A 12,360-nucleotide genomic window follows, 5' to 3' on the forward strand; every position below is an offset into this window, starting at 1 on the left:
TGTGTAATGTGGGTTTAAAATTTGTTTCAGGCATCCAAGTTAATGATACATCTGTCAGCCAATGGTTTACTCAACTAATCTGTTGTCAATTTATTAAAGCTGAAAGATGCTAGCTTAATTTGCGATATATTAATGGAAGTGAGCGGAAAGGGAAAGGCCAGCATTAATCTGTGAATGCTGACTGTGTTGTCAGCTTTAATTACTGAAAGCACAGATTGCTCAGACAGAACATCATCTGTCAAAGAGTTTGATCAACATTCATTTTCGGAGGTTAACTGGGCTGCCTAAAATTGACTTGTATGCTCAAAAAAGCGCAGTATTCAATATTTGTGTGAAATTATACAGAAAACAGCAAAATTAATTTACCTATCATCTTTGATGTATTAAAATCTCCCAGTGAACTTCAACAAAAGTGAAAAACACTCAGCGAGCAGCCATGAGAGAAGAATGAAGAAATCAGGATTGAATACGTCAGCTCTGATGAGGCTTTCAAAAAAGAGTTTAAAAAGAAATGTTCTAGGACGTGAGCATCACCAGGAGGTTAGCATATGTTGCTCAGTGTATTAACCCTCACGAAGCCCACAGGGATACCCTGATCAAACTCCCCATGGGGCTGGTAGAATACATGCTTCCCCGCGAGTGGATGGAGGCTCGCCCAGTTAGAGCTCGCTATTAGACCACATAAAAGCCGGCCGGGCATGAATCGGCATTCTGGTCGTCTCGACGGGGATTTATTGGGCGGGATTCTCTGTTTCTCTTTTTAAAAATATTTTTATTGGCATTTTCAACTTTAATAGTATAACAGTTTGACGTGTAAAACACGTGGGGCGAGATTCTCTAATCCCGCAGCACAGTGTCCAGGCCGTCGTAAACGCCGTTGAATTTTACGATGGCGTGAACGGGCCGAGCCGAGGACTAATTCTGGCCCCTACAGGGGGCCAGCAAGGCACTGGAGCGATTCATAACGCTCCAGCTGCCGATCCTGGCGCAAACTGGGCACCGCGGGATCTGTGCATGCGCATGTGGCGCCGGCGCCAATGCGCGCATGCGCAGTGGCCTCCTTCAACGTGCCGACCCCGATGCAACATGGCGCAGGTGTACAGAGGCCGGCACGTAGGAAAGGAGGCCCCCAGCCAGAGAGGCTGACCTGCCAATCAGTGGGCCCCGATCGCGGACCAGTCCACATCGGAGGCCCCCCCGCGGTCGAACCTCCCCTCCCCCACCACAGGCCGCCCCCCCGACCCTTCAATGCCGCGTTTCCGCTGGCTGAGAGCAGGTGTGGACGGCGCCGGCGGAACTCGGCGTTTTTACGAGTTTGGGAAGGAGGCTGCCAGCTGCCACCATTTGCTGTGTCTGGGTGCAGGTGGCGAGGCCGTGAACACCGTTGGCAACACCGTCTGGATGGGCCAGCAGTGCCGGGGAAAAACTGCACAGCCTCCTCAGGGCAGCCAGGGTGAGTAGGCAGCACTGTGCCCTGGCAGTAACCCGCGCCCCACACCCCCCTCCCCCCGATGTCCAGGGGACATACATCCCGTTGATCACCTCCTGGACCCAGGCCATCCCGTTGATGGCGGCGAATCCGGCTGCCCGGGCATACTGGTGGGCTCGGTCCTCATTGAAGTGGTTGTATTGAGTCGCCTGGAGTTAGGGGGCCTCCGTGATGGCACGGATGCACCTGTGCACCGAGGTCTGTGAGATCCCGGACAGGTCCCTGTCGCGCAAATTGGCCGTCACCATGATGGCCACCAGGACCGGGTGTCCTCCCCTATTCCCCCGCGGTGCCAGGTATGACGTCATCTGACAGACATGTTGCACTGTCTCTCTGCTCAGCCAGAGTCTCCGATGGCATGCCCGGTCCAGCAGGTCCTTGAATGCCAGGCGCTGCCGATAGACACAAGGTCTTATTCGGTGCCACCTTGGCACCTCCTCCTCAGTCTGTTGGGCAGCCGGCTCTCTAACCTGGGCATCTGCCACCTGCCCCTCTGCTGCCCACCCCGCTGCTGCACTCTCTGCTGCTGCCTGCTTCGCTGCTGCAGCTTCTTCCTCCACGAGCAGTGCCCGCTCGTTCAGCTGCAGGGCATCCTCCAAGGCTGTGGCGACTGGCAGGGAGGCCACCATTGCTGGTTAAATTCCAATACCCATTTGTCTGCAGAGGGTGAAAGGCCGACATGTTAGCAGGGTGCATAACCCCGTGTCCAACCAGGTTCACCGGGCTACATGGTGGCCCCGGTTGGCACTGCGGGATCAACCCCCCCAGTGTGGGTGGTCAATGGGTGTGCAGCAAGATGGCTGCCTTGCAGGCTGCAGTAATGGTTGTCCGTGACTGGACACCGCCCCAGTCCCATGGGGAGTCACCCCGGCCACTCGGCCTGTTCCTTCATCACCGCCTCCACCCCCCCCCCCCCCACCTGGCCCTGGCAGGGGCCCCCCCCCCACTCCAGCCAGTGTCTGGCCAGGCAGCCCATGGTCACCCCTCTCCATGTCCTACCTCCTCTCTCTCTCTCTCTATCCCTCAGCAGCCACCACGCCGGTTTCCTGATTTTTGAAAGCATACGTGAACCGCTCCTTTGGGGAGGGCCAATTGGAGGCGGAGAATTGTGGAGGCCCTGGAGAATACCGGGTCAGGCCCGTTAATGACATGCAAACTGTGTTTACTGTATGTGCATCCGTTCCGGAACGCATCGGCGTCGCTGTCGAGGTTACGGAGAATCGCGATTTGGCGTCAAATTGGCGCCTGCCGTGATTTTGGTGTCGGAATCGATTCTCCGCCCAATCGCATCTCCTGATTCCGGCGTTGGCTGACAGAGAATCCCACCAATTATCCAGAATGGTACCAATTTTGCACTGTGTTCCCATAGAGGACTGACATTCAAATGTCAGCTTATCTGCCAGAAAGGCACATTATTAAATATTCACCACTTGATACCAACTTTTATTGGAAATAATTGTATAAGACAGCGTTTCCCAAACGTTTCAAGCCGTGGAACCCTGAGTGACCTCCCAAGTGAATGAAAATGAAATGAAATGAAGATCACTTATTGTCACAAGTAGGCTTCAAATTAAGTTACTGTGAAAAGCCCCTAGTCGCCACATTCCGGCACCTGTTCGGGGAGGCTGGTACGGGAATTGAACCGTGCTGCTGGCCTGCCTTGGTCTGCTTTAAAAGCCAGCAATTTAGCCCAGTGTGCTAAACCAGCCCCTGGTGCATCAGGAACCCCAAGCATTATCATAACGTCAACACCCTTTTGTCTCACAAAATAGGTGCGAACACATAAATCAAAGGGCAGCACGGTAGCATGGTGGTTAGCACAATTGCTTCACAGCTCCAGGATCCCAGGTTCGATTCCCGGCTTGGGTCACTGTCTGTGCGGAGTCTGCACATCCTCCCTGTGTGTGTGTGGGTTTCCTCCGGGTGCTCCGGTTTCCTCCCACAGTCCAAAGATGTGCAGGTTAGGTGGATCGGCCATGATAAATTGCCCTTCGTGACCAAAATTGCCCTTAGTGTTGGGTGGGGTTATGGGGATAGGGTGGAGGTGTTGACCTTGGGTAGGGTGCAGACTCGATGGGCCGAATGGCCTCCTTCTGCACTGTAAATTCTATGATAATCTATGAAATGTAAACAAGTCTTTTCCAGCTATACTACGCATATATTAGGAATTCAGAAGAGGCGCACGGTCACAAATACAGGCTCCAGCTACATGGCCCCCTCACCTTAAGCCCTGACCCAGCCCCCTCCCATGGCCCCTAAACATCAACTGCTGGAAATGATACCCCCTTTAGGAGTGGGTAATCTAAAAAGTTCTCTTGATAAAAAAATGTAAGTCTTACCTCTTGTCATCTTTAATGGGAGGAATAAAGCTGGAAAACTGATAGTCACATTGGACACACAGACCTCTCTCTCACACACATACAGACACACACGTCTATCTCTCTCTCACACAGACACATACGTCTCCCTCTCACACACGTCTCCCTTTCTCTCACACACACACACAATTTCCCTCTCTCATACTCACTCACCCTGCTCTCTTCCACACACTCATCCCTTCCACATACTCATCATCCTCTCTCACACTAACCCGTCTCACACACACACCCACCTCCTCTCTCATACTCACTCACCTTTCTCACACACACTCACCCTTCCCCCTTGCATACACTCACCATCCTCTCTCACACACACTCACCCATCTCTCTCATGCTCTGAAGCCCGCTCCGGCCCCCACTTTGAAGCCCGCTCCGAGGCCTGCTTTGCCCCCCACCCCCATGCCAAGGACTGCTCTGCTCCCCCTTTGCTGGCTCCCCAAGATGCCAGCCTATGATTGGACAAGCAGCTTTTCAGCATTTTTGAAATGTGCCTATCTTGTCGTAGACCCCTTGGGTTCCACAGAACCCAGTTTGGGAACCCCTTTTATAAGACATTCAATTAGAGATGACAACTCAAGGAGTATGTACTGTGATCCCTAAAGAAGGAATGAAACACACACTGCCTAATAGCCAGTTCGAACAATTATTTTAAACATAGTTTAGTTATTGCCGTTGACTATCTTTGAATATTTTAATTTCGACAGTGAGTGTTGACAGTACAATTAGGACAGGTTGAGGAACTGTCAGAGAGGAAACATTATTATTGGACCTAACAGCGTGAGGAAGATGGAAGTACTGTGCAAGCGAGTTTACACAATTATGCACCTGGGAGTTCCTGTTCTCTCTGAAATGATGAGCTGGCCTGATACGCTCTGTTGTAGGTAAAATACTGCCTGGCTCGGTCTGGAGCAATGCAGCCACGAGGCTTGCCTGCAACATCAGGGTCATGGTTGGCGCTGATGGTCCATGATCTTCCCGGTGACTTGGAAAGTGCAAAATGTCTGAAATACGGTACGTGGATTAATGTTTCCCCGCAGATGTTAATTAAATTCTCTTATACTGTTGGGATCTTTAACTCCTCCAAGCCAGATGGATGAGGGGGGAAAACTGGCAGGATAGTTAACCCTGACTCCTCTCCTGGACCTGTTTGTACTCAGTTGTACAGTATGAACAGTGTAGGATAGCATAAGCCTGAAAACATTGCGTGGTGTGTTGAAAAAACAACAGGAAGAAAATAATTTACAAAATTATAGTGAAATAAATAACATACCCCATCCAGGTTAATGGTAGGGTTCTTGGCAATGTGGAGGAGCAGAGAGATCTTGGGTCTATGTTCATACATCTTTGAAAGTTGCCACTCAAGTGGATAGAGCTGTGCAGAAGGCCTATGGTGTGCTAGCGTTCATTAGCAGAGGGATTGAATTTAAGAGCCGGGAAGTGATGATGCAGCTGTACAAAACCTTGGTAAGGCCACATTTGGAGTACTGTGTGCAGTTCTGGTCGCCTCATTTTAGGAAGGATGTGGAAGCTTTGGAAAAGGTGCAAAGGAGATTTACCAGGATGTTGTCTGGAATGGAGAGTAGGTCTTATGAGGAAAGGTTGAGGGTGCTAGGCCTTTTCTCATTAGAATGGAGAAGGATGAGGGGCGACTTGTTAGAGGTTTATAAGATGATCAGGGGAATAGATAGAGTAGACAGTCAGATACTTTTTCCTCGGGTAGAACAAACCATTACAAGAGGACATAAATTTAAGGTGCATGGTGGAAGATATGGGGGGATGTCAGAAGTAGGTTCTTTACCCAGAGAGTAGAGGGGGCATGGAATGCACTGCCTGTTGAAGTAGTTGAGTCGGAAACATTAGGGACCTTCAAGCGGCTATTGGATAGGTACATGGATTACGGTAGCATGCTCAGGTGTAGATTGATTTGTTCTTAATCTAGGACAAAAGTTCGGCACAACATCATGGGCCGAAGGGCCTGTTCTGTGCTGTATTTTCTATGTTCTATGACATTGTGGTGTTATATCATGGGGTTTACAGACCAGTTACACGATGGGTTTAATCACAGAACACAGTGACAAATGCTCACAAATAAACATCTATTCATCTTTATTTGTCAAACAGCTCATTAGTTTGGTTAATTAAGGTAGGGGGTTGCTGTGCGGTTTAATGCAATATGCTCTCACACTGCGAGATATATCATTAACTTCAAACGGAGATTGCACGGGTCACACATTATCAATGCCTGGGTTCCTTTTAATGAACAACATAGTTGTGATTTAATTAACTGGAGACTGAATGGGAATCAAAGTTATGTGAACTTTTAAAAATATTTTCTAATTCCTAGTTTAAGAACCTAGTTAAGCGGTTTATTTCTGCATTTGAGGAAAATGGTTTGAAGTTACTCTATCGCGAGGAGGAGCTTCTATTCAGATTGATTAGAAAATGAAAAAGAGAAATAGAAATTATAGTTCCATCAAATGCATTTAAACCAAGCAGTACATGTTGGTAAATATTAAAGATTTGATTTGATATATTTCCCACTGAGCTGGGAACTTAACTGGTGTAGAAAATATTACTTGAGGATAAAAATTACATATCAAGTGTGGGGTTTAATATTGTGGAATAAATTGTGGAGAGAAGTGAAATTGGAGGTTTAATGATGGTTCTTTGTTAGGTTTTGAGGCAGCACAGACTGAGAAAAAAAGAGTAAAGAAGCACATTGAAATTGCAGATGAAAAACTAAAAATCTTGTTGCAACCGTCTATGACTTAAAATGCTGCACAGATTAAGTAATCAAATTTGGCAAAAGGTTGTTTGATCCAGAATCACACACTGACTCTATTACTTGATGAAAATGAAAGAAGCTAAAAGAGCAGGAACTTGATTTCCTTCTCTTTGCTCCATTAGTCCTCGTCAAGTTATCCATTTATACAATGCTTAAGTGAACAAATATGGGGAAGGTGGGCTGGTTAGTGGTGTTGTGCTGAATCTACTACTCAGATTAGCTGACACACACGCAGAAGAATGTTTGAGCGCACTGAGTGTAGCAATGTCACAAATCTGTTCGCAAAGAATCAGTTTATGATTTTGCGACATGTAGTGCACAGAAGAGATCTTCTACCGCAGAAGGCAGAAGTGACATTAATGGATTGTTCCATTACTACTCAGGTTGGTGGAAGGAACTAATTGCAAAGATTAATTGATGCATTGTTGTGCATTTCCCTAAGCAACACAGATAAGAGAGACAGTCTATTTCTGGTACAAATCTGTTGCAAAACAGGAAAGTGTTTGACTATCATAGGGAGATGTTGGCTGGAGGTTAGGTCTTCACAGGAAAGAAGAATGAGAGAGTCACCTAAGTTATTGTGCACTTCCTAGAGGATGATTATAGACTGGCTGTTGCAGTTTTCTGGGAGTAGGGAAGACCTTACCTTGGGATGATGTGAGATATGGTAGAAATCATATTACGTAAGTGCGGGGTCTGCAAATTGCACCAATTTTTCTTAGAGAATCGCGCCCCTCATGTAACCTACTAGGCTCCACCACAGAGCAAAGCAATAGAAGTCTCCCAATACTCATCTAGCCAGAATCCATCCCGCGTTGCTGTGCATATAAGAGGATCGAAAAAATGATCAGGTGCACTGAAGTTTGAGAAATTTGAAGAACACGATAGTTGGGCTCAGCATGAGGTATATAATATGAAAAATATTCAGCATGTGCCAGAGAAGTTTCTCAAACTTTTCCAGCCACAGAACCCTTTTGACCTCCCAAGAGTACTTAAGGAACCGCTGGAGAAACATCCTCATCATATCGAACAATGAACCACACAAAAGTGATTATTATTGCACAATATGTGCATACATTTATTACAATAAAAAAGTTCTTTATTCAACAAATTTTTCCAAGTCTTGCCTTCTTTTTGTAATTTTTAATGGGAGCACCCACTCACAAACACTCCCTCACCCACTCTCACCCTCACCCACTCTAACCCTCACCCGCTCTTACCCACAACCTTGGACTTGGCCTCCCACAGCGCCGTCTCTTCTCGGATCCTGCAAAAGCGACTGCGGAGCGTGGAATACTGTGATTCTGTGCAACCCAGTTTGGGAACCTCTGGGTCAGACTAATGTCAGTTTGTTGTTTCACCCTCTACTATGTAAAATGTCACTGGAAAATATATTCTTACAGTGGGATAAAAGTGGATTGCATAGTGCCTAAAAATGACCGGCATGAGTTCAAATTGCTTGTGTAACCAATTTAATCTCGTTTGCAACAGCATCACTAGCTTCACCTGTCACACATATTTCAATCCGAATATCTCCAGGACGCCTGCTCTGTTATTTTATTTCCTTACAGATTTATAAAAGCTATCCTATTTTATACTCTCATTAAAGTATCATAAAAAATAATCTGCCTGTTACTACAATTCTCAGTCAGAATACAACAAAAAAAGATTATCTGCTTTGAATATTATCTGCAGTTTTCCTGAGCAAAAGTGCAAAATCCGGCATCCCATTCTATCAGTTAGCACAATCTCACACAGTGTATTAAAAAAATGCTCGATTACCTCAGAATCTTTGTAATAGCGTTCAGGAATTTCATCATATGCAATATCAATGAAACACACATCCCTTTCAATGTCTTTTGCCTCAGAATCGAAGATCTGCAATATATATATAATTATGTAAAATTACAAAACAGAACGTAGTCGGGCAATGATCAATATGCGAGTGTAGCAGACACTTCGAAGTAAATTACAAGATAGCAATTCAATCATGGAATTACAATTAGGCAGAACAGGCAGTAGGTATCACATATTGAAAAACAGTAGCATGCATATTCAATGAATAGTGTTTAACTAGATTGGGGAAGAGAGTGATATAGGTCTTGGAATGTTAGCTGACTCAATACTTAAAATCTATAGTCATTGTGCAGGACTTAATTACATTCAGATTGGACCGCAAACGATGAGCAATGTTTAACATTAGGTTTTTAAAAAAATCTCTTTGCCTTCTAGATTTTAAGGATTGGGAATGAAGAAGATGTTAATCTGGAACAAACAATTAAAGCAAAAAGGTTAAGAGTCACATAGGTTTTTTTTTAACCTAAAGTAGAATACAAAGCAATGTACATGTGGCCATGAAGAATATAGTCCAATTTACAAGGCAGTTAAGTAATTCTAAAGATTTTTAAAAAAGTTATGAACAAAATGTTTTCACTATAATATGGCATGGCAGCACAGTGGTTAGCACAGTTGCTTCACAGCTCCAACGTCCCAGGCTCAATTCCCGGCTTGGGTCACTGTCTGTGTGGAATCTACACGCTCTCCCCGTGTCTGTGTGGGTTTCCTCCGGGTGCTCCGGTTTCCTCCCACAAGTTCCGAAAGTCGTGCTTGTTAGGTGAATTCTCCGAACAGGTACGGTAGTGTGGCGACTAGGGGATTTTCACAGTAACTTCATTGCAGTGTTAAGGTAAGCCTACTTGTGACAATAATAAAGATTTTTAAAAAAATTAACTGCACACCGTAAAAGTCATATTATACAGCCAGTACAAATACAATTCTAGACCCACCAACCATGCCCCCCCCCTCACACCACAATGAAAAACAACCAACACAAAACCAAAGCAAATCCTGAACCCCTCCCCCCCACATCTGACGGTGACCAGCTCCCTGAAATAGGAAATGAAAGGATGCCACCTGGAATAGAACCCTTTTGGCAAATCCCTCATGATATACTTGACATTTTCTAAGTGGAAGAACTCCATAAGGTCATTTAGCCACGATGAAGCACTGGGCGGAACCAGAGTCCTCCACCCACGCAGAACTTGCCTTCGGACTATCAGCGAGGTGAAGGCCAGAGCATCCGCCTTAGTCCCCGTCTGCAGCTCCAACGAGTCCGAGACCCCAAAGATAGCCACCAAAGGGCAAGGATCCATCTCAATCCCAAGAATTCCTGACATGGTGTTGAAGAAGGAGATGCAAAAGCTCAACAGTTTAGGGCAAGACCACAACCTGTGTGTGTGATTCACTGGACCCCATGAACAACACTTGCACCTATCCTCTACCTCCAGAAAAAATTCACTCATCCTTGCCCTGGTCAGATGTGCCCTATGCACCACCTTGAACTGAATCAAGCTGAGGCTAGTGCATGGGGAGGTGGAGTTGACCCTGTGTAGAGCTTCACGCCACAGCTCCCCCCTCAAAAGCCTGACCCAGCTTCCCTCTCCCATTTCCTTTTAACCTCATCCAATGGAGCTTACTCCACTGACACAAGCCGACTATAATTGTCCGATAGCTTCCCTTCCCCCAGCTCAACTGTCAAAAGAACCCCATCCATCAACATGGGCAAGGGTGCCAAGGGGGAGGAAAGAATCTTCTGACACAAAACGTTACGCACCTGCTAATACCTAAACCTGAACAGGTTAGTTCTTGCCTAACCACTCCTCAAAACCCTCAAACTTGCTTTCTATAAACATTTCCCTGAACTGCTCCAACTCCTCCCCCCATGCCCCAAACAACGGGTCCAAGGCCGCTGGAACAAAATGATGGTTACTGCAGAATGGGGCTAACAACAACATGGCACCCAGCTGCCTAAACTGTCTCCATATTCTCAAAGTAGCCACAACCACCAGACGTGAAGTCCACTTTGCAGGGATAAATGGAAGAGGAGCCATAATAAAGGCCCTTAAACTAGTGCCTCGCCAGGCACTCCTCTCCATCCGCCCCCACTTGAACTCTTGTACCCATAAACCTTCTCAATATTTGCCACCCTGTAATAAAATAACAAGTTGGGCAATGCTAGGTTCCCCAATTGCTTTTTCCTCCACACAAACACCCTGCAAATCCGTGGGGTCTTGTCCGCCCAAATAAAAGAAAATATAATTAAAAAATAAAATAAAAAATTGAGTACCCAATTAATTTTTTCCAATTAAGGGGCAATTTAGCATGGCCAATCCACCTAGCCTGCACATCTTTGGATTGTGGGGGCAAAACCCACGCAAACACGGGGACAATGTGCAAACTCCACACGGACAGTGACCCGGGGCCGGGATCAAACCTGGGTCCTCGGCGCCGTGAGGCAGCAGGGCTAACCACTGTGCCACCGTGCTGCCCTCAGAAAATATAATTTTATTGACTTTCACAAAGAAGGATTTGGGAAGGAAAACTTGAAGACACTGAAACAAAAATGGAAACTTTGGAAGAATATTCCTCTTTACTGACTGGACCCTGCCCGCCAGGGACAGAGGGAGAGGATCCCACTTCTTCAAGTCCGACTTGACCCTGGGCTCAGGGAGGGGTTCATCAGTTGGGTCAGGCTGCTATATAAAGCGCCGGTGGCGAGTGTGGCGACGAACCGGCGGAGGTCGGAGTACTTTCGACTGTACCGGGGGACGAGGCAGGGGTGCCCCTTATACCCCTTGTTGTTTGCACTGGCAATTGAGCCGCTGGCCATGGCACTGAGGGAGTCCAGGAAATGGAGGGGACTGATCCGGGGGGCAGAGGAACACCGGGTATCGTTGTATGCCGATGACCTGTTGTTGTATGTTGTGGATCCAGTGGAGGGGATGGCGGAGGTCATGCGGTTCCTTAGGGAGTTTGGGGACTTTTCGGGGTATAAACTCAACGTAGGGAAGAGTGAGCTCTTTGTGGTGCATTCAGGGGACCAGGGAAGGGGGATAATCGAGCTACCGCTGAAGAGGGCAAAAGGAGCTTTCGGTACCTAGGGATCCAATTAGCTAGGAGCTGGGCGGCCCTGCACAAGCTCAATTTGACGCAGTTGGTGGAGCAGATGGAGGTGGACTTTAAAAGATGGGATATACTGCCACTCTCACTAGCGGGTAGGGCGCAGTCGGTCAAAATGATGGTCCTCCCGAGGTTTCTCTTTGTGTTCCAGTCCCTTCCCATTCTGATCCCCAAGGCCTTTTTCAAACGGGTAAGCAGGAACATCATGGGATTTGTGTGGGCGAATAAGACCCCGAGGGTGAAGAGAGTGTTTCTGGAGCATAGCAGGGACAGCGGGGGGCTGGCGCTGCCAAATTTGTGTGACTATTATTGGGCAGCCAATGTGGCGATGATCCGTAAGTGGGTAATGGAGGGAGAGGGGGTGGCGTGGAAGAGGCTAGAGATGGCATCCTGTGTGGGCACGAGGTTGGGCGCTGATGACGGCACCGCTGCCGCTGTCGCCGACAAGGTACACCACGAGTCCAGTGGTGGCGACGACGCTGAAGATCTGGGGGCAGTGGAGGCGTCACAGGGGCGAGGTGGGAGCCTCGGTTTGGTCCCCGATTCGGGAGTTCCATCGGTTCGTCCTGGGAAGGATGGATGGGGGGTTTCGGAGCTGGCATCGGGCAGGGATTAGAAGAATGGGGGACCTGTTCATAGATGGGACGTTTGCGAGCCTGGGGGGGGCTGAAGGAGACGTTTGGGCTACCCCCGGGAAACGCTTTCAGGTACATGCAAGTGAGGGCGTTTGTGAGGAGGCAGGTGAGGGA

General features: G+C 47.5%; 1 protein-coding gene across 1 annotated transcript in view; it reads right to left on the reverse strand.

Moving 5' to 3' along the window:
• Positions 1–12,360, reverse strand: part of LOC140395669 (cytoplasmic phosphatidylinositol transfer protein 1-like) — a 471,494-nt gene that overhangs the window by 33,283 nt on the left and 425,851 nt on the right. The window contains exon 6 of the mRNA XM_072483728.1: positions 8,435–8,530. Within this exon, the coding sequence (XP_072339829.1) occupies positions 8,435–8,530 (96 nt within the window). The remainder of the gene's footprint in view (positions 1–8,434; positions 8,531–12,360) is intronic.

The sequence above is a fragment of the Scyliorhinus torazame genome, chromosome 18 (assembly GCF_047496885.1).
Source record: "Scyliorhinus torazame isolate Kashiwa2021f chromosome 18, sScyTor2.1, whole genome shotgun sequence".
Taxonomy (NCBI): domain Eukaryota; kingdom Metazoa; phylum Chordata; class Chondrichthyes; order Carcharhiniformes; family Scyliorhinidae; genus Scyliorhinus; species Scyliorhinus torazame.